Consider the following 26,479-nt stretch of genomic DNA (forward strand, 5'->3'; position numbering starts at 1 on the left):
ATTAGGAACCAGGTAGAATCGCTGTTGTGGGGCCCCATCTTCCTTCTGGAGACTCCAGAGATTGCTATTAGGAAAATTGACTGTTTACTGTGGAAAACTTAAACATTATTAATATCAAAATGGAAAGTTTAAATTTTAGGATAGCATAATATACAAGAAAGTTTACAAAGAATCAAGAATAAGAATGGGGAGAAATAGAATTTTGACAATAGTTCCTAGATTTTTGTTTTCTTCTGTCCCACACCAGTTGGCTCTTCTGATATGAGAAAGAACTCTTAATTTTTTCTTTTGACAGCATGCTTGGATTTAGGTTTTCTCTCTCTCTCTCTCTCTCTCTCTCTCTCTCTCTCTCTCTCTCTCTGCCTCACAAAATAAAAAATAAATAGAAACAAACTAAAGAAAATCAGTAAGACAATAAATACTAAAACAAAACAGTACAAGAATTCTGTTTCGTGTTGGCCAATTAACAACACAAAATTACCAACACACAGTAAGCCCTGAGTGGAGCTGATATTCCCAGTGACACTTTATTGGAGAAAACTGATTTTCCTTTTCCCAGCAGGCACCAATCACACATAGCTCTGGGTTAGGGGTGAGATTTTGTGTCCACTCCCCCTTTTCAGTGCTGGGATTCTGTCTGGCTTGAGCTGCAGGTCTTCTGCATGCTGCCACAGTCTCTGTGAGTTCCTGTGTGTGTTAGTCCTATAGTTTCTGAAAGATCCTGTTTCCTTGGAGGCCTCCACCACCTCTGGATCTTAAAACCTTTTTACCTCTCCTTTTGCATGGACCTCTGAATGTCAATGGGAGGTTTGATGAAGACATCCCAGGTAAGACTATGTGCTACAAAGTTTCCCAGTCTCTATACATTACCCAGCTGTGGACCTCTTTGTAAATTACCATCTACTGTAAGAAGAAGCTTCTCTGATGGGGGTTGAGCAATGTTCTGGTCTATAGGTAGAGCATTATGTCATCAAAAATCACCGTATGCTTGTTTGGCTCAAACTGTTTGGGGGAGCACCCAGGCAGGGGGATCGGGATCTGTCCCTGGTCTATGGACAGGCATCTAGAACCCAGTGCCTGTGGTGTGACACCTTGCAGAGCCTTGGTGCAGTGGGAAGGGGCTTGGACCTGCCTAGGCTCAGTGTGCTGGGCTCTGCTGACTTCCCATGGGAGACCTCGATTTGGGGGGTGTAGGGATACAGGGTGGCTTGGGAGTGAGGGCTGGAGGGGTGGGAGGAGGGAGGAGGGGGGGATCTGTGGATAGTATGTGGAGTGAGTAGAAAATTTCTTAATAAAGAAAAATGAAAAAAAGAATTTAAAAAAAGAAAAAAGAAAAAGACTAAATCACACAAGTGAAAATGTTCAAAAAAATGTCACCAAGAACAACAACAAAAAATTACCGTATGTACTGTTTCTTTGGACAAATAACAGTAGTAGGTTTTCCCCTAAGTGCAGGACCTATCTAGTCTCAGGTTCTTGTCCACTTCACAGTCTCATGTAGTGACCTTCAACCCGTTTTTAAGGTGGTTGGTTACAACCATCACATCTGTACCATTATTGTACTGTCTATCTTGCAGGCATGTTTCTGCTAGAGGACACAGAGTTTGTAGCTGGTGACACTGGTTACTCTTCTCCTCTAGAGCATGCAGAGTGCCTTCAGGTGCCATGAATGTTAGCAGTGGGGGTGTGGATTCTAACTAGGTACCTGCTTGATTTCTCTGTGTTCAATAACATACGTAAGTGGGGTCTTCAGCAATAGGATCCTACTATCGGGTTAAGGATAGCAACCAATAATAGCCTTTGAAATAATCTGTGATGTTTGAGGAGATCTATAGGAACTCCTTTGACCAATGACTCACCATGACATCATCCATTCCTGGCACTCAAGGTGACATGTTACTTGGTGACATAAAATGTCTTGTTGGGACATTTTTTCTCCATTATATTGTGACTCCATCTAAATTCCTCTCATGTGTATATATTTTAGGGTGCTTCCATGGTAGTAAGTTTGCATATAGCTTTTCAAAAGGCCCTTAGTGTTAGATGTCCCTCCCCCTTATTCCCTCCCTTACCTTGTCCTCCCATCCCCCTCCACATTAAATTCTCCCACTCTAGTTTTCCATTTACCTATTTAGAACACTATACTCTTATTTCTCCTTCCTTAAAAGGTCCTCTCATCACCTCTGGTCCCTTACTAACTGCCTAATGTCTGTTGTTATTCAGATTGAGTACTCATGACTAAAGCTTAAAGCCAACATCCCCATGTAGAAGAAAGCATGCACCATCTTTTGTTGTTTGGGTTAACTCAGTCAGAATAATTGCTTCTACATGCATTCATTTACCTGAAAATTTATTTTTTTCTTAACAGTTGAATAATGTTCCATTGTAAATGTAACAAAGTTCCAGTATCTCTTTATCAGATGATGGACATAGAGGCTGCCTTCAATTTCAGGTGTTATGAACAGAGAAGCAGTGAACGTGGGTCACCAAGTGTCTCTGTAGTAATATGTAGAGCTCTTTGGGTGTATAACCAAGAGCATTCTAGCTGGATCTTATAGTAGATCAATTTTCAGAGTTTTGTTACAGTGCCAGATTCTGGCGGAGGCAGATGTCTTGGTTGGCTGTGTTTGTATTTTCTGCACTGGGATAAGGCACATGGACCAATGATTATCTGAAAAGTTTCCTGGTGTAAATATGTGGTCTTGTCTTCATTGGTGGGTGTTCTGTTTTGTTGTTGTTGTTGATGATGTTGTTGTTGTTGTTGTCATTGTTGTTGTTGTTTTGGGCTGAAGTTGCCAACTCTGGTCCTAGCCACTTGTGGCCAGTGTGTGGGCCCTGAGTTCCAGCCTACTGTGAGAGCTGTTCTGAAGGTCAGCAGATACTCACACAGGAACAGAGGTTGGCTAGAAGGAAATACAATGTGGGTGGAAAGTTCTGAGTTCTCTAGGTCATTATCAAAAATCGGAGTCCCTATGGGGTGGAGATAGGCTTGGTGAGTGGGGTGGCACATGTGACAGGCTGCAGCAGGACTAAGGGTAAGTCTAGAGAGACCGGAATGGAGGACAGGAAGGAGGATGAAGGTCCCCTACCTGAGTACTAGCCTAGTGTGTCAACTGTGGGTCCCTGCTAGAGAGAGTGTGTGGGTCAGCAGAGTCACAAGGGAATGTAGATGGGTTAGAAGGAGCCACAGAAAGGGCCAACAGGAAGAACTAGGGCACACTGAGTCTGTACCAAGAACCAAACTGGACTTTTTGTTACATTAGGCATTACTTTGTAAGATGTTTAAAAACACCCATATTGCTGATGAGTACTATCCTGTTATGAAATAAGACTAAATGAAGAACTTATGAATATAAATTATGGAAACACAAGGGAAACACAGACCTGTGACAGTGCAGATACAGCAACTACTAAACACAGCCTGTAATCTCTAGGGCTGCAAAGGATCTTGGAACCTAGCAGATCTAGAAGTAGGTAAGTATTCCAAGAGGCAGTTTCTATAGATACTGATGCACAAGGCTGGGCCCCAACATCTGTGTCTCAGCCGTGTTCCTAAGGAGAGTCTCTTGCCAAATACTATGACACTGAGTTACCCCAGAGTTTAAGTGACTTTACAGATCATAGTCCCCATGAAGAGTCACAAGGGCCATTTCATATCAAAAGAATCCTGTCTTTTTACTGCATCTATAGCCAAAGCCCCCCCCCCCAGTCAAGACTCCTGAGCCATTACATCACCACAGAGAGGTATCCATCTGTCCTGCCTGGTTTTATGACAAGTTGGCACAAGCTAGAGTCATCAGAGAAGGAGCCTCAGTTGAGGAAATGCCTTCATAAGATTCAGTTGTAAGTCATTCTCTTAGTAAGTGATCAATGGGGGAGGGCCCAGGAACTGTGAGTGGGGCTACTCCTGGGCTGATGATCCTGGCTTCTGTAAGAACAAGGCTGAGTAAGCTGTGATGAGCAACCCAATAAGCAGCACCCCTCCATGGCCTATGCATCAGCTCCTGCCTCCAGGTTCCTGCCCTGTTTGAGTTCTTGTCCTGACTTCCTTCAGTGATGAACAGTGATGTAGAAGTGTAAGCCAATTAAACCCTTTCCTCCCCAATTTGCTTGTTGGTCATGGTGTTTCTTCACAGCAATAGAAACTCTAAGACACCATCCATAAATTTTATTTAATGAGCTCATCAAAGATATTTCTATGGTCATTCATTATGTGTAGTTTTTTGCTCATTTGCTTTTGATTTGTTTGAGGTAGAGTCTTTTATAGCCCAGGATAGCCTCAAACATACTATCAACCTGAAGACGACCTTGAATTCCTGATGTTTCCACCTCTCAAGAGATGACACTGTAAGCATGCACCACCACACCAAGTTCATTGATTTTTTTTTAACCTTAGAAGTAACATAGGTTTTTATAACGTTTTTTAGAAACATACTTTTAAATTAGAATCAGTACTTATCTTATATACCAGATAATGGCTGATGATGGATTCATTTGGTGGATGATAGGTTATGTTCTCACTGTGATGATGAAGATGTAAAAACATAAAGAATATAAGGTTTTCTAAGACAAATTTTCCTTTTTAGGTAAAAGAAATTTGATTAATTGCCTCTCATAATTATCATCGATGAGATGAACTAATATGCAGTGCTTAATAACATTACCTTGGAGCTTAGACCCTTTTCTTAAAATTTGGTTTGTTACTATGTTGTGGACTTTAAAAGAAAATTAACCATTGCTTATTTACAGCAACACAGAAACCAAATAGAAAAAAGTCTTCATTAAATACTGTATACAAGAAGTTCCTTTCTTATATTTGTAATTTTATTTTTAAATGTGACAATTCTATATATGTATACAATGCATTTCAGCCATTCTTACTCCCTCCCACCTTTCTGTTTAATCTTCCAACTCCTTCAAATGCCCCTCTTTACAAGTCCCTTTCACATATCCATATCTTTGCATTTTGTCTTGTGACCCAAAGAGTTTAACCACAGCTGTCTGTGTGACTCTGGGTTTTAGAAATGCACTGGAGCCTAGCTGGCTCTCCTGTGAGTATACATGTGAATTTAGTGACTGCCTCTCTCCTATAATCTACCAGTAGCAATAGTTCAGCAGAGTGGAATATGGTCTTGTTGAGTCCCTCTCTGAACCTTGCTGTGCTGATGAGGGACCCGGTCTTGTGCAGGTAGCTGTAGATGTTGTGAGGCAGACCATAGTTGCAATGGCTTTCCAGTCCTTCTTCTCATCTTGTAGCTTCTGTACTCTTTCCACTAATCTTCCACACTGTCCTAAGCTTTAGAGGAGATGGTATACATGTCCTGTTTAGGGTTAATCACTCAAGTGTCACTTACTCTATACCTGGAGCAGCCATGAGCCTCTACATTTACCACATTTCATTACAGAGGGAATCTTTTCTGGGTAATGCTGATTTAGCATTTGTCCATGAGTATAAATATAAATACTTAGAAGACAGTTTGCAATCACATCTCTTTAAACAACTGTAGAAAGAACCTGAGACCTCTGTAGCTTGAAGTTTTTCTATGTTCCATCCAGTCCTGCAGCCGCTCAGACCCAAATAAACACACAGAGGCTTATATTATTTATAACTGTATGGTCTATGGCAGGCCTCTAGCTAGCTAGCTCTTACATCTTAAATTAACCCATTTCTATAAATCTATACCTTGCTACATGGCTTGTGGCTTACTGGTACTTTACATCTTGCTTCTCCTGGTGGTGGCTAACAGTGTCTCCTCTCCACCTTCTTCCTGTCTCTCTATTGGCCAATCAATGTTTTATTTATCAACCAATCAGAGCAACATATATCTACAGCACACAGAATGACATTCCACAGCACTTCCCCTTTTCTATCTAATCAAAAGGGAAGGTTTTAACTTTAACACAGTAATATTACATATAATAGAACAGTTATCAAGCAAGAATTACAGTTCCAATATCTAGTCTATTTGTGTTTGGCAAAATTAAAGAAAAACCTTATAGAAACTGCCAAATGTTCATGTATAAGCTATCTGAACTCCAGTGGAAATGTTAGATTAAGGAGATTTAAAGAAGCTACAGTATCATATGGTATGCATTCTCCATTTGTAAAGCAGATGTTAAACTTGTGGTCAACTTGTAATAGAATTATCCCTCAGGACTGGAATAGCCTGTGAGGCTGCATTCTCTGATCCAGTTGCTTTGAAGCTGATTTTGGGTGTTGGATGATATGGGCCATGGTGTCACTGGAGAGCTTTCAGGGGGTCTTAACTCATCAAACCATATGAGCCTGGAAGCAATCCACAGGTTCTCATCTTCTGTGGAAACAAAAGCAGAACCTCTTTTCCAAAGCAACATATCCTTAGACAAAAATTTTGAAGTCAAGATACATTTAAAATATATATATTGGTTTAACTCAGCAGCCTTTACAATCAAATGTCTTTCTGCAGTTAAAAATCCCAAAGACAATATAATCCAGACTCTGTGTGTGATTTCCACCTTTACATGGCTTATTTTTATATTACTTTTACTCTCTTTAAAGACTTTATTTTTTTAAAACTTTCTATTTCTTTATATAACTGTCTATATACCTTTACCTCATTCTTTTAAGCCTACATACATTTTTACATACATGTAAACTGTTTAGGGTTTATCCCATCTGAATCTGTCTTATTGTGAATCTATTGCTTTAAACTGAAGAGTGGTCAGGACAGAGAAGCAGCAGCCTTGGCTGCTGACTCCACCCACCTCAGCTTTTCAACATGACAGTGGTACATTTACTGCCAACTCTGGGGGAATCATGTTCATGGATGACTCTGTGAAGCAGTGGTTTGTGGTGGTATTGTGTTCCCCAAAATATTGTGCACTCTAATGAATTTATCTGGGGTCAGAGAACAGAACAGACACAATATTAAACATAGATGTTAGGCAGTGGTAGCACATGCCTTTAATCCTAGCATTCCAAAGGCAGAGATCCTGTGGATCTCTGTGAGTTCACGGTCATGCTGGAAACAGCCAGGCATGGTGACTCACACCTTTAATCCTAGGAAGGATGGCTGGAAGCAGAAAGGTATTTAAAGCATGAGGACCAGGAACTAGGCTGGTTAAGCTTTTAGGCTTTTGAGCAGCAGTTCAACTGAGATCTATTTGGATGAGGACTCAGAGGCTTCCAGTGTGAGGAAACAGGATCAGCTGAGGAATTGGCAAGGTGAGGTGGCTGTGGCTTGTTCTGCTTCTCTGATCTTCCAGCGTTCACCCCAATACCTGGCTTCAGGTTTGATTTTATTAGTAAGACCACTTAAGATTCATGCTACAGTGGTTCTACATTTTCATCCAATAGCGTGTAGCCCAAAACCCTTTTCTTTCTTTCCTTTTTCTTTGTGTGTGTGGGTGTGTGTGTGGACTAGCAAAAGCTATATCCACCATGCACCATGTTGCATGGCTTCGAGACACCTCTGTGTACCGCAGCAGGATTCCGTCATGCTTGCACTCAAGTCCCCACATGCCTCGAACCCATCATAGTGTAGTTCAAGCTCACAGGCCACAGCTGGCCTGAGAGACACACTAGGAAGCTGGTTTTGCTCAGTTTTAGAATTTTTGTTTTTTTTGGTTTTTTTGTTGGTGGGGTTTTTTGTTTTGTTTTGGTTTGGTTTTTGGTTTTTTGAGACAGGGTTTCTTTGTGTAGCTTTGAGCCTTTCCTGGATCTCACTCTGTAGACTAGGCTGGCCTCGAACTCACAGAGATCCACCGAGTGCTGGGATTAAAGGCGTGAGCCACCACCACCCGGCTAGAATCTGTTTTTAAAATTTTCTCAAGTTTTCGGTAGAAATTCTTGATTCACATTGGGCAGCCAAATGTAGCTTGAAGTTTTCCTGTGTCCCACCTGGTCCTGCAGCTGGTAAGACCCAAATAAATACACAGACACTTATATTATCAATAACTGTATGGTCTATGGCAGGCCTCTTACTAGCTAGCTCTTACATCTTAAATTAACCCATTTCTATAAATCTATACCTTGCCACATGGCTTGTGGCTTACCGTACTTTACATCTTGTTTCTCCTGGCAGCAGCTAGCAGCATCTCCTCTCCACCTTCTTCCTGTCTCTCTACTGGCCAATCAGTGTTTTATTTATCAACCAATCAGAGCAACACAGCAGACCCCAGTTGCTTTTTTGTTTTGTTTTGTTTTTTGGGTTTTTTTTGTTTGTTTGTTTGTTTTTTGTTTTGGCTAGATTTACAGGGGAAAAAAATTGCTGCTATAGAAACCAGCCTTCAGCATGCCAGGAATTGAAGGGAAGCCACCCCAGGAAATGAAGGACTAATCATTCCATTGACTTTTCTATCTGAGAGTGTAACCTTAATTCTCTCGGCCCAGCCAAAAGGGAATCACACACACACACACACACACACACACACACTCACACTCATACACACACACACACACACACACACACACACACACACACACACACATCTCCAACATGTGAGGATCTCACCTAGGGTGCTGATGGGTGGCAAGCCTTCAGTAGGTCAGAGAAACTGAAGAGGAGATGCAGAGCAGGTGAATACTGGACAGACAAACAGACACACTAGGACTTTTCTGAGGGTCAAAGCTTAGTTCTTCATTTTATTATTGTTTCCATTGCTATTGGTGAAGTTATTAAGGCTACTCCATGTAGTTAAAAGGGAGGTTTATTTTGTGGGGTAACTTACAAGTGAATGGATAGTTTACAGAGTCTGAGAAAGGCGTGGCACAGTCCAGCAGTGTTCTCTGGAGAACTCTGCTCGGTCTACCTCCAGCGTCCAGGGTCCAGGAACTAAGAGAGCCGGCATCTGGATCCCAGGTCTTCAGCATCCTCTCTCAGCCCCGCCTTGTAGGCGGACCATTACCAAAGCCTCAATGGGGGTTAGAGCTTCCAGGTCAAAGCTGGAATGACTACCCACTATACACTGCTTATTCTATTATATCCTTTTTCTGTTCTGTTCTTCTACCCTGACGTTTCCCTTCTTTCTCTTTCCTGATGACTTCCTTCTCACTGCTTCCTGATGACTTCCTTCTCACTCCTTCCTGATGACTTCCTCCTCCCTACTTCCTGATGACTTCCTCCTCACTACTTCCTGATGTCCTCATTCTCACTACTTCCTGATGGCTTCCTTCTAAATTCTGTATTTTTTCCCTTACAGCTTATATACCCCAGCAGACTCTTTCAAGAAAAATAAAAAATACAATGTATTTACAATCTATTTTTAAGCGAATGATTACAATGAATACAAGTAAAAAAAAAGCATGTTTCCCATTTTCCTTACATGATTAAACATTTTATGTATTACAAGTGAAAAGTAAATTGTCCCCAAGCACCCACATATTTAAACATTTATCTTTTAAAATTCTCATAGATCAGGAGCCTTTCAGCCATAACTGCTAACACAGACAGTAGTTTTTACAATTGCCGTAAAAACAGATACTAGTTTCACTTTTCATATTTTAGAGTTTGCCCAATTATTTTAACTAACCATCCAATTCTTTGTTTTCTAGTTACATGAAGTATTATTTAAAGCTTTGTTTTAGCTATGATGCACTCCAAACTCCATGAACACATTTTCCAATATGGAAAAGATCTTGAGCTAATTCCTCCGACTCGATTGTTTTCCTTAATCATTCACCTAAACCACAGTCAATAGGCTCCTCAAAAGAAACTCATAAGTCCCAGCTGATGACACCTCCTTGGTCCTATTTTCTATGCTCTGCAGCCCCAATTCATCAAGGGTGAGGACAACACTATATCTTATGTTTACCTTTAATAATTTTCCTACTAAAATAACCTCTATCATAATCCCTTACTACATGTGTTAAAAACCCTTAATCATCAAAATTCTATTTAAACTACCACTATTATTGTATAAAATCATTACTTCAGTTAAACAATACAGGTCAGGAGGAAATCATCTTCATAATAATCCAGTTAAAAGGCCCAGTAGAACAGGAAATTTCCATGAGATAATCACATTACATTCAAGGCAGTGGAGATCCCCCACCCCCATTCACACCATGCCAGATACCAGAGAAATACAGCCGCAGCAAACATGTAAAGGCACAGCAGAAGCAAGAGACATTCTGAAGCCAAAGCCCTCAGGGACTTGCCTATCCAAGATTCACCCATCAGTGCCTTACATTCTAGTGGGCCAAACTCCTGAATTCAAGTGCTCCCTGATGTTCCCCTGACATGGCCACCAGCAAAGTTTTTATTTTTTTAAATGTCAGATTAATTCAAAGAAAGTGGAAGAGTGATTTTAAAATGTCTCTTTTTCTTAAAAGCTAATAACTGCACATAGGTAATTGATAAGAAGATAATCATTATACAAGCTAAGGCCACGTGATTCTTCCAGAAACTACATGTTGAGAGGAAGATATCATGGGGATAGAGAGAAACCAGGTGCTAGCGAACTTCCCAGGAATCCCCAGGGAAGATCCTAACTTAGACTACTAGAAATAGTGGAGAGGGTGCCTGAACTGAACTGGCTTGCCCCAGAGATCAGATTGGTGAATACCCTAACTGTCATCACAGAACTTTTCTCCAATGACTGATGGAGGCAGATGCAGAGATCCACAGCCAGGCACCAGGAAGAGCTCCAGCAGTCCAGTCAGGGAGAGAGAAGAGGGATTCTATGAGCAAGTGCATCAGGATCATGATGGGGAAACCTGCAGAGACGACCAAACCAAACTAGTGGGAACTCATGAAAGTTGGATCAAAGGCTGTGGAGGTGGGATCAGAATCCATCTCTGGTGCATGAGTGGGCTTTTTGGAGCCCACTACCTATGATGGGACAACTCTCACAACCTTGAGTGGGAGGGGCTTGGACTTGCCTCTACTGGATGTGCCCCTTCATGGGAGGCCTTGCCTTCTTGTGGGGAGGACTTGGGTGTGGATTGGGAGGGAGAGGTGGGGGGGAGGAGGAAAGAGGGAGATCTTTGATTGGTGTGTAAAATGAGTGGAAAAATTTTCTTAATAAAAAAATTAAATAATAAATAAATAATACCAAAAAATAATGTCAAATTAATTCAAGGAAAGTGGAAGAGTGATTTAAAAATGTTTGTTTTTCTAAAGAGCTTATAACCGCACATAGGTAATTGATAAGAAGATAATCGTTATACAAGCTAAGGCCACATGATTCTTCCAGAAGCCCCATGATGAGCGATCAATGCCCTGGATCATCAAAAATTCTTCACCAGTACATCTGTAATTCAACACACACACAAATAATGTCAAAGATTATTCAGTACATTCACTGATGCTTCTTTTTAAAAACTCATAGTTTCAACACATCATTACAAATTCCTCTTTATATTCAATTGATGGTAGTAATGAAGTACTTACAATTTTGTTATTATTATGTCAATCTAACCTACTTGTATCAGGTCACTTTGTTAATTTAAAAAAACGTCCAAAGAGGTGTAGCTATCACATATATTTAAAAGCATAGAGGAAGTAGTAAACTGAACTGAGTTTAGAGAGTCATACTAGAATCTAACTTTGTAGTCTTCAAGGTGTCATCCACTTCTAAAACTATAATGCTACCCTCTCCTCAAAGGGCAAAGGCATGGATGAAGTACTTGTTTCTCCTGAAGTGGAAAACCTCAGCTTCCTACAGACACTCTAAGAGATCAATCTTTGTGCAGTTCTGCTGACTCAGTAGACAGTCATGCAATAAACACAGCATCAAATTCTAGACCGAGGACCAGAGAGACTAAGGGTTCCTGACAGGAGTTAGTCCATTCCTGTCAGCTCTTCAATTAAGGGAGCAGGACAACCACAGATGTTCAGCTATGGAACATCCCCAGCAGCCCATGGCTACAGACAGAGCCTGGGTAGCAGTTGGAGCACAGCAGGATGCAGGGGCCCTGACACAGATTAGAAAAGCTGCTATTGCTAAAAATTCTGGATATATTACAATTACCACCTGTGTGTCTCCATCCCTGTGTGTCTCCATCCCTGTGTGTCTCCATCCCTGTGTGTCTCCATCCCTGTGTGTCTCCATCCCTTTGTGTCTCCATCCCTGTGTGTCTCCATCCCTGTGTCTCCATCCCTGTGTGTCCATCTCTGTGTGTCTCCATCCCTGTGTGTCTCCATCTCTGTGTGTCTCCATCCCTGTGTGTCTCCATCTCTGTGTGTCTCCATCCCTGTGTGTCTCCATCTCTGTGTGTCTCCATCTCTGTGTGTCTCCATCCCTGTGTGTCTCCATCCCTGTGTGTCTCCATCCCTGTGTGTCTCCATCCCTGTGTCTCCATCTCTGTGTGTCTCCATCCCTGTGTGTCTCCACCCCTGTGTGTCTCCATCCCTGTGTGTCTCCATCCCTGTGTGTCTCCATCCCTGTGTGTCTCCATCTCTGTGTGTCCCCATCCCTGTGTGTCTCCATCCCTGTGTGTCTCCATCCCTGTGTGTCTCCATCCCTGTGTGTCTCCATCCCTGTGTCTCCATCTCTGTGTGTCTCCATCCCTGTGTGTCTCCACCCCTGTGTGTCTCCATCCCTGTGTATCTCCATCCCTGTGTGTCTCCATCCCTGTGTGTCTCCATCCCTGTGTGTCTCCACCCCTGTGTGTCTCCATCCCTGTGTGTCTCCATCTCTGTGTATCTCCATCCCTGTGTGTCTCCATCTCTGTGTGTCTCCATCCCTGTGTGTCTCCATCTCTGTGTGTCTCCATCTCTGTGTATATCCATTTCCTTGCGTCTCTTAGAATTTAACAGTCTTCAAATCTGCTGAAAGGGCAAATTTCTTATTCCTCTTGTAAGAACAATCCTTTTGTGAGTATGAGGTCTGTGGAGGGCCCACCTCTGGTTTCACTTTGCCCATCCCCATCCTTCTGACAAGAAACTGGTAAGGAATTTGTATTAGAAGGATGGCAGACCACACCAGGAGAGAGGAGATATCAGAAATAAGATATCCCCCCATATTTGTTTTCTTATCAGTAATTCAAACATAATTTGGGTTACTATTATTCATTATTATTTTGAACATCCAAGAGAGATTTAACACATCAGCATATTCCTCTCTCACTTATATATCAAAATTAAATCAATGAGAGCAATCATAGAAAGAGAAGGTACTGTAACTTTAGAATAATACACTTTAATTTTATTAAATTTCTTTTGTTTCTATTTTAACGGTATTAAACATAAATGATATTTCCTTATTAAGATAGTGAAATATGTGTTTCTTTCATTGCAAGACATGTCCTCTGGTAGGACATTTACACACACACACACACACACACACACACATACACACACACATACACACATACACACACACACACACACACACACACACACACACACACACACACACACACATGGCAGCCATTGATTTCTTGAAGTCCTCTAGAGTGTGAGGCAGAGGGAAGACCCTGAATGCTTACAGGCAAAGTTCAGTCCTTTTGGTCCTTGCTGCCCTGATGTTCTTGGGCTCTGCTCACAGGTACCATAGTCTATACATGTAGAAACTATATGCCCTTGTTAACTATCAGAGCAGCCTAGGTCAAACTAAAATGTTCTGAAACAAGGAACTCAAATCCACAATCAAGACACCAAAATCATTTTTAAAAGCCCCAAAGAACCCTTTCTGCACATTCTACACCATAGAGCAGTAAGATCAAAACACATCCATGTGTGCATTGGTTACAGTGATTCTCTCTGGGAAACTGGGAGAGGACAGAGTGCTAATCCTGAAAGTATGGGTTTTCCTTCTAAGTGTAGGAGCGTTCTATGACCCCATTATGACACTGAACTCCAGCTTACATTACATAGTTCTGACATTTACTGATTTCTGCTGTGTTATGTTCTGTACAGAAGTTTTGTCCCAGGAATTCATTCTGTTGCAAAGCCTGTAACACAAACAGGAACAGGGAAAGGCGAATAGTTTAATATTTGCATAAGTCTCCAAAGAATAAATACAACTATAAATTCAAATTCAATCTTGACTGTAATTTGCAAAAAAAAATTAAACAAACAAAGCCCCACCAAGTTCAGTCTGCCCAGCAAAGCAGTGCCCCTCCCTCACACTCAGGAGGTTTAGGATTGAAATGATGCCTCCCAACTACTAAGAGGTGGACTCTCTAACTAGATTACTTCAGGCACCTCCTTCTCTGTGCAGTCCATAACCATGTAAACACTGTAATTAAAACAATACTGTTGATTTATAGTAATAGTAGTTCTTGCTTCTTTTCATCAAAACCAGTTGTGATCATGGGAGTGAGAAAGTCTATTAAGACACACTTTACTGAAGAGAAAATTTGGCAAAGCCAATATGGCTATGGGTATCACATGGTTTCTGTTTCTTTTAATTTCCTGATATAAACTATATATCTTAGTCCCTGATCCTTTCATAATTACCGTATTGTATACTTTTCATCATGCTATCTATCTTTCCTGTTTACCCTGGGGTTTTTCTCACCCTTTATGAATCTCAAATAACACATGACTGGGGAAAACCCCAGATGACTCATTGACCTTTAGCTAGAATTAGCAGGAAAGTTCTCATCTTTTGCTCCTGGAAGGAAAATCCTGGGCAGCTGCTGCCTAGAGATTATAGGTGGGGGAAGTACTTGGTTGGGATTCATTTCAGTTGCTACGGCTGGAGACCCCAAGGACAGTGACAGACAGGACAACTTACTGTAAATCCGTAATGAGGAATGTTGATGTACTGAATCCATGAGAGCCCAGGTACTAAGCTTTCTGAATATATTGACAGACCCGAGAAAAACTATGAAGAGCAAAACCATGAATTAGAACCAGTCAAGTGACGAAGAACTCTAACCAAGATCCTCACTCTTCAAGATCCCTGTATCCTTCTGACCATTTCTGCTCAGACCAGCTCTTTAAAACATTCTTTCAGTAACTCTAAACAAAATTCTTCACTCTGCAAAGCCAAGGCTCTTTGTGGTTTTTAGAAGAAGGACCTGCCACCCCATTCTGTAGGAGCCAAAGCTTACAGATACTATGTTATTTTTAAAATGGCATGCAGCCTATGAACATTCTTTAAATTTTAAATACTCCCATCCTACATATTTAAAATCCTCTTCAGATTCCTTATAATATCTATTTGGGTAGCTATATAGTTTATACTGTATAGTTCAAGGGATGACGATATTCAGAGCAGAAGTGTCATTTGTTTCATAATTTTCAATATACAATTGGTTGAATCCTTGACAATATGACAGGCCAACTGCAGTGACTATACTAATAAAACTGCTGCCATCTAGAAACATATGCTAGAAGAACACAGTCTTGTCTCATTTTATATCAACTTGATACAAATTAAATTCACTGGAGAGGGGGAACCTCAAGACACTAGAAATGTCTCCAGGGAGGAGCTTGGTCCTACCTCAACTTGATGTACCATGCTTTGTTCAAAGAGGCCTGCCCCTTTCTCAATGGAGGAGGAGGAGTAAATGTGGAGGGAGGTAGAAGGGAGTTGGGGCGGGGGTGAACAGGAGAAATGGAGGGAGGAGAAACTGTGGTTGGTTAAAAAAATAATTAAATAAAATTAAATAAAAAAAGAAAATGTCTCTATAAGATCATCTGTAGGCAAGCCAGTGGGTCGTTTTCTTAATTCGCCACTGAGGTGACAATGCCCAGCCCAGTTGTGGGTGTGACCATCCCTGCTCTGGCCATTTGAGTTTCTAGAAGAAAGCAGACTGAGTGAGCCATTAGAACAACCAGTAGACAGCACCCTCCATGGTCTCTGCATCAGCTCCTGCCTCCAGGTTCCTGCCCATTTGAGTTCCTATTCTGACTTCCTTCAATGATGAGCAGTCATATGGAAGTGTAAGCCAAATAAACCCTTTCCTCTCCAACTTGCTTTTTAGTCATGGTGTTTCATCACAGCAATAGGAACCCTAAGTAGGACATGTGCTGGTCATCATATACCCACTTCTACTTCCAAGGATCAATAAGTCTTGTTATTTGTAAGAGTTTTGGCTCTCTATTCATGACTTTAGGAATAATTTTTAGATTCAGTTAAAATACCACCTTAAGACAACTTCAAGCTTAGAACAGATAAACCACACAATGTGGTGAAGAGCAGCAGAAAACGTGCCCAATCCCCATTTAAAAACAGTGCAAAAGTCAGAACCACAATGGAGATGACAGAAATCACTGATGGGGAGGAACAAGAGGCAGTTATGAGGGTCACGTAAAACTTGTCCTGTCTTAAGTACAGTAGAATTTGCAAAGCAATGACTGTGTGTGCATGCATTCAGACTGTACCTGACAAAATGCTTAAAAAAATATAACATTTGGCATCATAACTAGCTTTTAAGGTCTCATTTAGAAACTTTGTACAATAACCAGTCGTCTTAGTTCCTTCCCTGTAGTTGTGATAAAACACCACGACAAACATAGAAAAGTCGGGAGCTTTTCTAAGTACAAATTACAAACATATGGAAAAGAAATTAAGGAAACAATCTCATTCACAGAAATCTCAAAATGGGGGGTGAGTGGGGGATCTTGGAATAAATCTAACCAAATGTAATACATGTTCAATAAAAAATTTAAGACACTGGGGAAAAAAGATATTGAAGATACTGGACAATTGACAGACCTCCCATCCTTATAGATTGGTAGGATAAAAATTATGAAAATACACATCCTACCAAAAGCAACAAGCAGGTTTATTGCAATCTTCATCAAAATTTCAATACAATTCCAAGAAATTGAAAAACAATACTAAATTTCACATGGAAATACAAAAGACCCAAGTTAGGGGAACAATCCTTAACAACAACAATAAAACTGTGAAATAATCCATCCCCCTGTTGTAGGAGGAATAATTCATCTTCTCTATGGATAAGAGGCTTTCAGTGGGCCTGCCTGCACATCTGGGAACAAGAGCAACAGACTCTGGCAAACTTTACCATCCCATGTGTCCTTCTCTCATAAAGAGGGTAACATGCCATTTGCTCTGGTAGGACCAGGGTCCCATTCAAACGAAAAGGATACTTGAGCTTAGGGATATGCTGTGGGATGTCCTTCTGTATGTTGTGAATGTGTGTTGCTCTCATTGTTAATAATAAAGCTAATTGGCTAGTAGGTAGGCAGGAAGTATGGACAGGATAACCAAACTAAAGAAAGAAGAGGGTGGTGGGGTCAGGCAGATGCCAGCCAGCCAGTGAGGAAGCAAGACATGTAAAAAATGAGGTAACAAGCCATCAACCATGTGGATAAACATAGATAAGAATTATGGGTTAATTTAAGTGTACTAGCTAGTTAGAAATAAGCCTGAGGGAACAGCCAGGCATTTATAATTAATGTAAGCCTCTGGGTGGTTATTCTAGAATTGGTGAGCAGGAGAGAACTATCCATTTACAGAAATGTTCTGCCATACAAATGTAGCAGTCACTCCTTGGGCACATCTGCTGTACATTTAACACAGTTTACCCAAGTATTCAATTCTCTACATCAGTTTTATAAGCATATTATCAAAAGTAAAAACAAAGTGAACTCTAACAATCTATATCCTTTAGATAATGAGGTATTGTTAGGTTCCTTTTGAGAATTAATTTTAAAGATTGCCTGGATGATCCAAAGGGGACAAATTGGGACATATGTACCTGTCCATCAGAGAAAGCTTTCTGGTTTTATTTTGTTTGTTTGTTTGTTTGTTTTCTTAGGTTTTTGTTTTATTTGCTGAGAGTTGGTGGTAGAAATGGCTTTACCAGAGGCAATCAGAGTATACAGCAGGTAACAACTAGTATTCAACAGGTCGACCTAGCAGTTGAATAACTCTTTGATGGGGGCCCCACTTGGCAAAGCTATGGAGTTACTGACTGTAAATGACTGGTTGCTTCTGTCTGTAATTTTTCTCATGTTCCACTGCATTTCTTACCTAAAAACAAAACAACAACAACAAAAACACAGCTGTGGGGTTCCTTCCATAGCCCATTGGTAGTGTGTTTTACATTTTTGGGCCACATATAGCTGTGAATGGTCAGGAAGATGATTTCTGCTTAAGCTGTATAATTCTGATGAACAAAAATAATACTAGGATCTTTTTCATAACTGATATAGGAGGGTAACAGTATTCTCAGCTACAAAGACAGCTAATTTTAGACTTTAGTACAAATTCAAAACAGACTAGCTGATCCTGCAAATAATAATACTCAAGGACAAATTCCCAAGTGTCTGTTAAACCGAAGTCAGGCTGACATCATTAAGACATAAACCCCTGCTGCAGTATTTGACTTTCTGCACCTAATCCCAGCCTCAGTTTATGTTACAGGCTGAAGGTTCAGTCAACTGACCAGTTACTTTCTCACTGGCCACTCAATGTGACCTCGCTAGCCTGAGGAAAACTGTGTGACTTATCACATGTTATGAGCATGAGTTGGACCCAGAAAATGTAACATATTGTCCAGAGTTGGCTGTTGGTCCGTGTGTGTATGTGTGTGTGTGTGTGTGTGTGTGTGTGTGTGTGTGTGTGTGTATGTGAGAGAGAGAGAGAGAGAGAGAGAGAGAGAGAGAGAGAGAGAGAGAGAGAGATGTGTGAAAGAGCTGTTGCTATGTAGAGGAGCTGTGTGAAGGAACTATGTAAAGAGCTGTGTGAGAGAGTGTGAGGAATTGTGTAAAGTGCTGTATGATGAGAGAGCTATGTAAATGACATGTTGTAACTGTGTATAGAGATGTATGGCCATGTAGGAGAGAGATGTATGTATGTAAAGAGAGATATATAGCTGTATGTAAAGGATGTAACTGTGTAGAGACAAAGAGATTTTTAGAGGGAATTAGAACTTAGAAAGAATTAGAACTTAGAAGGAATTAGAAACTAGTAGGAATTAGAAATTAGATAGAATTAGAGCTAAAGAAGAATAAAGAGCATGACCTGAACAGGTTGTGTGTGAAGTTATTAAAGAAATCCTTCTATCCTCACTCTTGAGAAGTCTTCTCTGACTTGCCCTGGATAGTGGCTTGGGAGCTGGACTCACAGGCTGCTAAATTTCTTACTTATCAAACTGAACTGTTAGTAGAAAAGCTGATTTAGTTATATTAACAAGTTTTAAATGTCATCTTTAAAATAATAAGCAAGACTTTTAGATCTTAATTTTAAAGGTTTTCCTTGTGCTGAGCTTGTCCATTTTCCCTGGGCAATGATGTCAGCAGTCTTCTCTTGGGTGTGATGTGTCCCCCCTCTTTAAATCTGAACTGTGCACATGGTTAATATCACAGGAAAGGGGCCTCCCAGGTCTGTTTCAATTTGTTTCTGTTTTGTTTTGTTTTTTGACTTTTTAGCAGTATTTGGTCCCCAAGCAGGAAAGCACAGGCTGGAAATTTTAGCAGAGGAGTTTGGGTGAAAACTTTGTAACCTAAGAGAAAGCAAAATGGAGAAGAGAGCCATAACACAATTGAGAAACTGATTTTAGTTTCCCTGGTGGGAAGGGCTGTGGACTCCCTAAAATAGGAGACATGTAACATTCAAGTGGAGAGAGGCCCTAGCCCTTCTGAGAGCAACTTTAATCTTAAACAAATCTATTTTGTTCTGAGTTACTCTAAGATAGTCTTCATTATTCTAGCAGCAGCATGGGGAAGGAAGAAGGCCTGTATACATCTGAGAAAATGTGCATTCCTACCAGTGTATATTAAAGTTTTCTTTCATCATTACATTATAAAGTTACAGAGAAACAGTCTAAGGTTTTAAAACAGCCATCCTTAATTTCCCCAGTAACCTTACAGGAACTGCCAAATGATACATATCCCCCAGACTGTGTAAGAGCTGAACGGACTCCTATGCAAATATTAGATCTGAAGAGATTCAAAGAAGCAATAGTCCCATATGTCATCCACTCACTGTTTGTAAAGCAGATGCTAAATTCGTGGTCAGCTTATAAGAGAATTATCCCTCAAGACTGGAGAGATTTGGTTACAGCAGTCTTAGAGGCTGGTCTCCAATTACAATGGAGGACCTGGTAGAAGAATGAGGATAAGACCATTGAACAACAAAGCAGAGCTAGAGGTCTTAAAATCTCCTAAGATCAAATTCTTGGGGAGAGTGATTATGCTGATATTCAAAGACAATCTTTATATGATGACCACACACTGGCTTTGTGCTGCACAGCAGCCTTGAATGCTTGGGACAGAATTGAAGAAGTATGAAAGAAAAATGAGTCATTTGCTAAAGTTATACAAGGCCCAAAAGACACCTTCACTGATTTCTTACAAAGATAGACTTCAGCAGTAAATTGAATGATACCAAATTCAGAAGCTAAACAAATAATAATTGAATCTCTGGCTTCTAAAAATGCTAATGCACAATGCAAAATTATAATTAGGCTGTTAAAGGCAAGATTGGCACCCTAGGAGGAATGGATTTGAGATACAATCAATATTGAATCTCATGATCATGATGATGCTTGGATAGGAGAGGTGACTTCCAGAGGTTTGAAAAAAAATCGTAATATCAAATGTTTCAATTGTGATTAACAAGGTCACCTAAAAAGGAACTGTAAACAGTAGGCATCCCTAGAAACAATGTTTTTTCAAGGATAATTCCAACAGAATGCCCCTCCCTTCTGGATTATGCAGAAGGTGTGGTAAAGGCAGACAATGGAGTAATAAATGTAGCCCGACAATGGGCAGACAAGGCAATCCCTTGCCTTTGCTATCTTGAAACAGCCTGAGGGGCCTCTTGCAGGCCCCCAGGTCAAATTCCATTTAGTCATTTCCTGTCATCATGGAAGAAACTCCCTCCCAGACCAATTAAAGAACATAATGCCTATTGTAAAAAAAAAAATCATACTGCTCTGAATGATAGAACAGCTATAGAAAAGAGAACAAAAAAATCAAGAGAAACTATAAATCAAAATTGATAAAGATTAGATTAGGAACTTGCCCAAAATTAAGGTTGGGGAAGGATTTTGTTTTTGTCTTTTCAGGAAAATAAAACCAACCATCTTGAGGAATTTAAAGACCTTTGTACAAATAAGCATCCAAAGAAGAAGGGAGAACTACCTGGAAAAAATTACCAAGAAAAGGAATAATCTGACCTAATGAGATCTCTGAATGATAGAATCCCATAACAATGACTCCACATGGACAATGATAACGCCATTAAGATGACAAACACCACCTAAAGATCAGCTTTGGACTACAAACTTCTCCGGACAATTGTGAGGTGGATATCTGAGATGATCCAACCTCACAGACTGCTCCAGTGTGGACTTGAGACAAGCACTGCACTTTCCCATTATGCAGAGACTGGAAAACAAATGATACAGCTATCTCTCCCTGGACTTGACAATTAACCCAAATTTTTTCTTTTTAGGATCCCCTAAAGATGCCTTCTCCCCCAGACAGCAGGAAGTAAATTTAAGAACATGATGCCCACATTCCAAAGAGGTGGGGTGGGTAATTTTTGGTCATTCAGTGGGTTTATGGATAATTGTCATTGTTTAGGATGGTTGGTTATAAGATATTAATTGTTAATGGTCAGGAGAAAAGCTAAACAAAGGAGATTAGAATCAAGGTTCTTATTTAAAAAAAAGAAAAGAAAAATAGAGGATATAGATATGAAAAGATAAAAGGTAGACTATTGAGTCTACTCTGAAAAGAAAAAAGGGAGAATATGTATATGATAAGATAAAAATGCAAATTATTGAATCTACTCTGAAAAGAAAAAAAGGGAATATAGATATAAGAAAAAAAAGGTAAATTATTGAATCTACTTTTTCAAAGCAACTACTTGTTTTAAATATTTTACATTGGATTGGATTTTTGTACATTATATACAAATTTTGTATACTGATACAAATTTGAGATTATTTTTGTTAGAACATACTGTATATGCATTTCTAATCTTGTTCAAGGTATTGCACCTATACAACTCACTTAACAATGTAATGCAATTTTCTAGTCCTTGAAAGTTATTATTACCAACTATTTAGGATAATAAAGAAATGAAAGTTAGTAGTTAGTTATTACAATGGAACCTGTAGTCATGTTAGGTATGTTTTCAAGGTCAAACAGAGATATATTTTATATGGTCTTCAAGCACTTCAGAGACCTGCAAAATACGGCATTTAAGATGTTTTAATAACATAGAGTCTTTTTTTTATGACAATGAGACATGTCTGCTCCAGGCAGCACCAATCTGCTTCAGAGAAGATGATGGGCATTGAAAAATTCCATATGGAGTTTACTTTCTTTGTGACAAAAGTTAGCCTCTGGGCAAGAAAATGCCCTTGCTTCAACTGCTGACAGTATGCTGTCCAAATGGGACAAGCAGAACACAAAAGAAAGGACTGCTGAACTTTGCCAAGACAAAGTAGGAAGTCCCTTTAGAAAATCCTGTTTCACAGATGAGTCTGTCAGACATGCTAGGCCTGTAGGCTGAATATGGATGTCCCAACATTACAGAAGAACCTAGGGTGACTGTCCAGGCAGCCAGCTGTTTCTGTCATTTCTCACATTTTTTGGAAGCTGCTTGCCTGCACTTCCTGTTTACTTAGGTTTCTGAGGGAGTTAATGATTAGATAGTTATAGTTATCCTTATTAACAAATTCAGAAAAGAAACTCACTAAAGAGGTATAAAGTGTGTAAATTTGAAAGACATCAGTAGTTTTTGGTTGATAATACAAGTTACAATAGATCGTGAATTAGGTACAACATTTTGGACTCACCAAAATAGAATAAACAATGGAATATTTTCTCTGAAACTGTCAAATGGTAATAGACTGGACATTATAGATGTAATTCTTGGCTTTATATATTGTATATAGTTATTGTACTTATTGTATATAATTTTTCTTATATTAGTTATAACCTTCTTTTATTATTTTAGACAAAAAAAGGGGAAATGTGGTGATACTTTGTTGTACTCTAATAAAAGTTGCCTGAAGATCAGAGGACAGAGCCAGCCACTAGATTAAATATAGCAGTCAGGAAGTGGTGGCGCACACCTTTAATCCTAGCACTCCAGAGGCAGAGGCCTGTCTGGATCTCTGTAAGTTCAAAGCCACCCTGGACTACAGGAGATTAATCCAGTCTAAAAGAAACAGAGCGAGGAAGTGGTGGTACATAATCCTAGTACTTGAGATCTCATGCCTTTGTTACCAGTATTTGGGAAGCACATACACCATTAATTCTAGCACTAGGAAGGTTGAGACAGGAAGTGATTTGGCTGGGTGGAGAAAGAAATACAAGGCAGGAGAAAGGAACTGAGACCCTTTTGGCTGAGGACTCAGAGGCACTCAGTCTGAGGATTCACAGAAAATGGATTGGCTGAGAAGTTGGCAAGGTAAGAAGTGGCTGTGGCTTGTTTCCTCTGATCTTTCAACATTTGCCCCAATATCTGGCTTTAGGTTTTTATTATAAGACCATTTAGGATTCATGCAACAGGTGACTTATGTCTTGATTGGGTGATTGGGTGCTGTCACTATGTTCAATGAGCTAGAAATGCTGAAATATGGAGGAAGGGATTCAAGGAGACTTGGAGTGAAGTTACAAGTATGCTCAAATACAGTGACCACCCTACCTGGATGTTTTCTGCTTTTCTTTTTCTTGGGGTGAAGGTAATACATGGGGGACACTGGACAGACTACTATGATGACAGTGACCAATGACTCATTTTCTGATTGTATTTATGAACTGCTCTATGAGATGGAAATCATGTCTGATGCTGTGGCTAATGAGGTCCTCGGTTCCAGAGGAGAATCTACTATTATTCTTCTAAATTGATATGGTATTAAACTGACTTCTAATGAGTTGTTGTGACACCTATAGATTAGTACATCATCAGAGAAGCTTCCTTTTGCAGTAGATGGTGATTAACACAGACCCACCACAGGTCAACATACAGAGAAGAAAGACTACAGAGGATCCAGTTCTGAATGGGACATCTGTATATCACATCCCTCCTCCCAAGGACAAGGGATCAGATCCTGATGAAAGAGAGGCTAGAGAGATTGTAAGATTCCTGAGAAATGTCTGGTAAGAGCTCACTGGAAAGGGCATGTTAACTATATCACAGTACTAACATCAGAGCAGTATCCACAAAGCCTAGGAGGAAAGGCGGCTCCCTCTCTCCTACAGACCATAATAAGCTTTAGCATAAGGACTCATGTCCCAAGTACTGATGTGTCAAGCACGTACATGTTCAAGAAGGAACACAAGGAAAGTTTTCCTCTCAGAAAAACACAATTCACACTCACCAACATGAACAGAAAGTAGATGGTCACCGACAGTGTTGGCACAGCCACTGCATTCTGCCTTGCCCTTAAAGACAGTGACAGGGAACTGGCAGAATAAGCCAACATCATGATGTTAAAATACATAGTGAAGAGACTCTTCACATCTGTGTTTACTCCTTAGAAAGAGAGAAAGAAAGTGGGGTCAGTTCATCTACCTAACTCAAGAGAACTGTACATAATTCAAATAATACTTTAATAATCAAAATGACTAGTTACAGCTTCACAGCCATCCAGCTTCCCTGGGTTTCCAACTGCTACCCGATCATGTGGATGCTGGGAAACAAATTTGGGGACTTTGGAGGAGGAGCAGCAAGTGCTCTTAACCAATGAGCCTTTCTCCAGCCCCATCATATGGCTCTATTTTTATACTTGTCACAAAAATACCTTTCCATATAATACCTGTTCTCCTCTATACTTAATTGAGCAAATGAGCAATTTATGGATCCTGACATGGAGAGCTACAGGCAACACAACTGGCCAAAAAATGACCACATTCTCTCACAGAAGAATCAGCAATAGACCATGTTCATGTCCTCATTTCCCTGTGTTTATTACAATTGCATTAGTAAAGAAATTGGGATCAGGACTATGCTGGTTAGTTTTTGTCAATTTAACACAAGCTAGGGTCATAAGGGAAAGAGGAACCTCATTTTAAAAAAATGCTTCCATTAGATTGGCCTGTAGGCAAGCCTGTGGGGGCATTTTCTTGATGAATTATTTATGTGGGAGGTCTTAGACAACTGTGAATGATACCATCCCTGGACAGGTGGTCCTGGGTTCTATGAGAAAGCAGGCTGAGGAAGCCATTAAGAGCAAGCCAGTAAACATGACTCCTCCATGGCCTCTGCTTCACTCCCTGCCTGCAGGTTCCTGCCCTGAGTTCCTGACCTGACTTCCAAGATGAAATAAACTCTTTCCTTCCCAAGTTAGTTCTAGTCATGGTGTTTATTACTAGAAACTAGCACTAGAAACCTAAGGCAAGGGTTAAACAAACTTCCAGTGGTTTAAATATCTAGAGGAGAGGAGGTGCCTCCAAGTTTAGTTTTCTGCTGAGAGTACTGGCAGCAATGGCTTTACCAGAGGCCACAGGGATATACAGCAGATGACAATGGATAGTTCAGGTGTAAGCCTACCGGATGCACAACTCTCTGATAGAGGGATCTCATAAGCAAGGCTTACAGGACCACAGACTCTGAAAACTGAGCGCTTCTGTCTGTAGTTTTTCTCTTGTTCCGCTACATTTCTTCCGCAAAACAGCTGTGGGGTTCTTTCCACAGCTGTGGGGTTCTTTCCACAGCTGTGGGGTTCTTTCCACAGCCCATTGTTGGTGTGGTTTGTACTTTGGGGGCACAAAAAGTGGATGGTCAGAAAGATGACTTCTTCTTAAGCTGTATCATTTTGATGAATAGAAATATACTAGGCTATGCTTCATAATTAGATCTATTATTCCATGAGGACTGTAAGATATTTAGGCCCTGTTTTTTAATCACTAGCTCAGACCGACATAAAGAAAACAGCAATTTCTTCTCAGTTCTAGACAAGATACATACAATAAGCTGATTCTAGTCCTCAAAACAAATTCAAGCTAGACTAAAAGCCTCACAAGTTAAACCTTCACAGATAGTATACAAGGACAATTTCCCAGATGTCTAATTGTGGAACCAAGGTCAGACACAAAGCAACTTTGATGCCAGTTACCAGCTTGCTAAGTCTGGCTTTTAAGGACCTACTCCATACAAAAATTCCTCAGCAGCTTGTTGTCATGGTTACTCACTTCCTCAGATGTAACTTTTTTACTTCCCATGGGGTGGATACAAGAGGATACAGAAAAAAAAAAAAAAGGAGAAGAACTTGAAAGAAAAGAAAGTGAATGGTCTAGTCAATACATACACGAATCTTATTCCCTCAGATAAATAAGAATTATTCCTAAGTCCCACTACTCTGAAGGAATTCTTTTTATTACCCTGGGTGCAGTTTTGGGAGCTGGTCTCTCAGGCTGTAGTTGTTTTCTCTAGGAAATCACCATGTAACTGCTATGCAGGAAGGCGATGGGTTCCACCAGCTAATTTGTAATCTTTATGGACCTATTGCTATGAGTTATGCACAGTCCTGTGTTTTTATAATAGTCACAAGGACACAGTTAGATTCTGAGGGAGCTACGTTCCATGTCTAATGGTTTTAAAAGTTATTGTTATGATTATCATGGTGTATATAGTACATGTGTCATTATGAGCGTGCATTTATCATGGT

The 26,479-nt window shown here is 40.2% G+C and overlaps 1 protein-coding gene across 2 annotated transcripts in view; it reads right to left on the reverse strand.

Moving 5' to 3' along the window:
• Positions 1–8,670: 8,670 nt before the first annotated feature.
• Positions 8,671–26,479, reverse strand: part of LOC128108695 (ATP-binding cassette sub-family G member 3-like) — a 66,520-nt gene continuing 48,711 nt past the window's right edge. Inside the window, exons 13-16 of one of the 2 annotated variants that reach the window (XM_052735606.1) lie at positions 24,191–24,345; positions 14,665–14,754; positions 13,791–13,876; positions 8,671–11,232 (exon numbers count right to left, since the gene is read on the reverse strand). In XM_052735606.1, coding sequence (XP_052591566.1) covers positions 11,106–11,232; positions 13,791–13,876; positions 14,665–14,754; positions 24,191–24,345 — 458 coding nt within the window. In that variant the 3' untranslated portion in view covers positions 8,671–11,105. The remainder of the gene's footprint in view (positions 11,233–13,790; positions 13,877–14,664; positions 14,755–24,190; positions 24,346–26,479) is intronic. The other variant, XM_052735607.1, reaches the window with a different exon arrangement.

This window comes from Peromyscus californicus, unplaced genomic scaffold (genome assembly GCF_007827085.1).
Source record: "Peromyscus californicus insignis strain IS unplaced genomic scaffold, ASM782708v3 Scaffold_13__1_contigs__length_99412109, whole genome shotgun sequence".
In the NCBI taxonomy this organism is placed as follows: domain Eukaryota; kingdom Metazoa; phylum Chordata; class Mammalia; order Rodentia; family Cricetidae; genus Peromyscus; species Peromyscus californicus.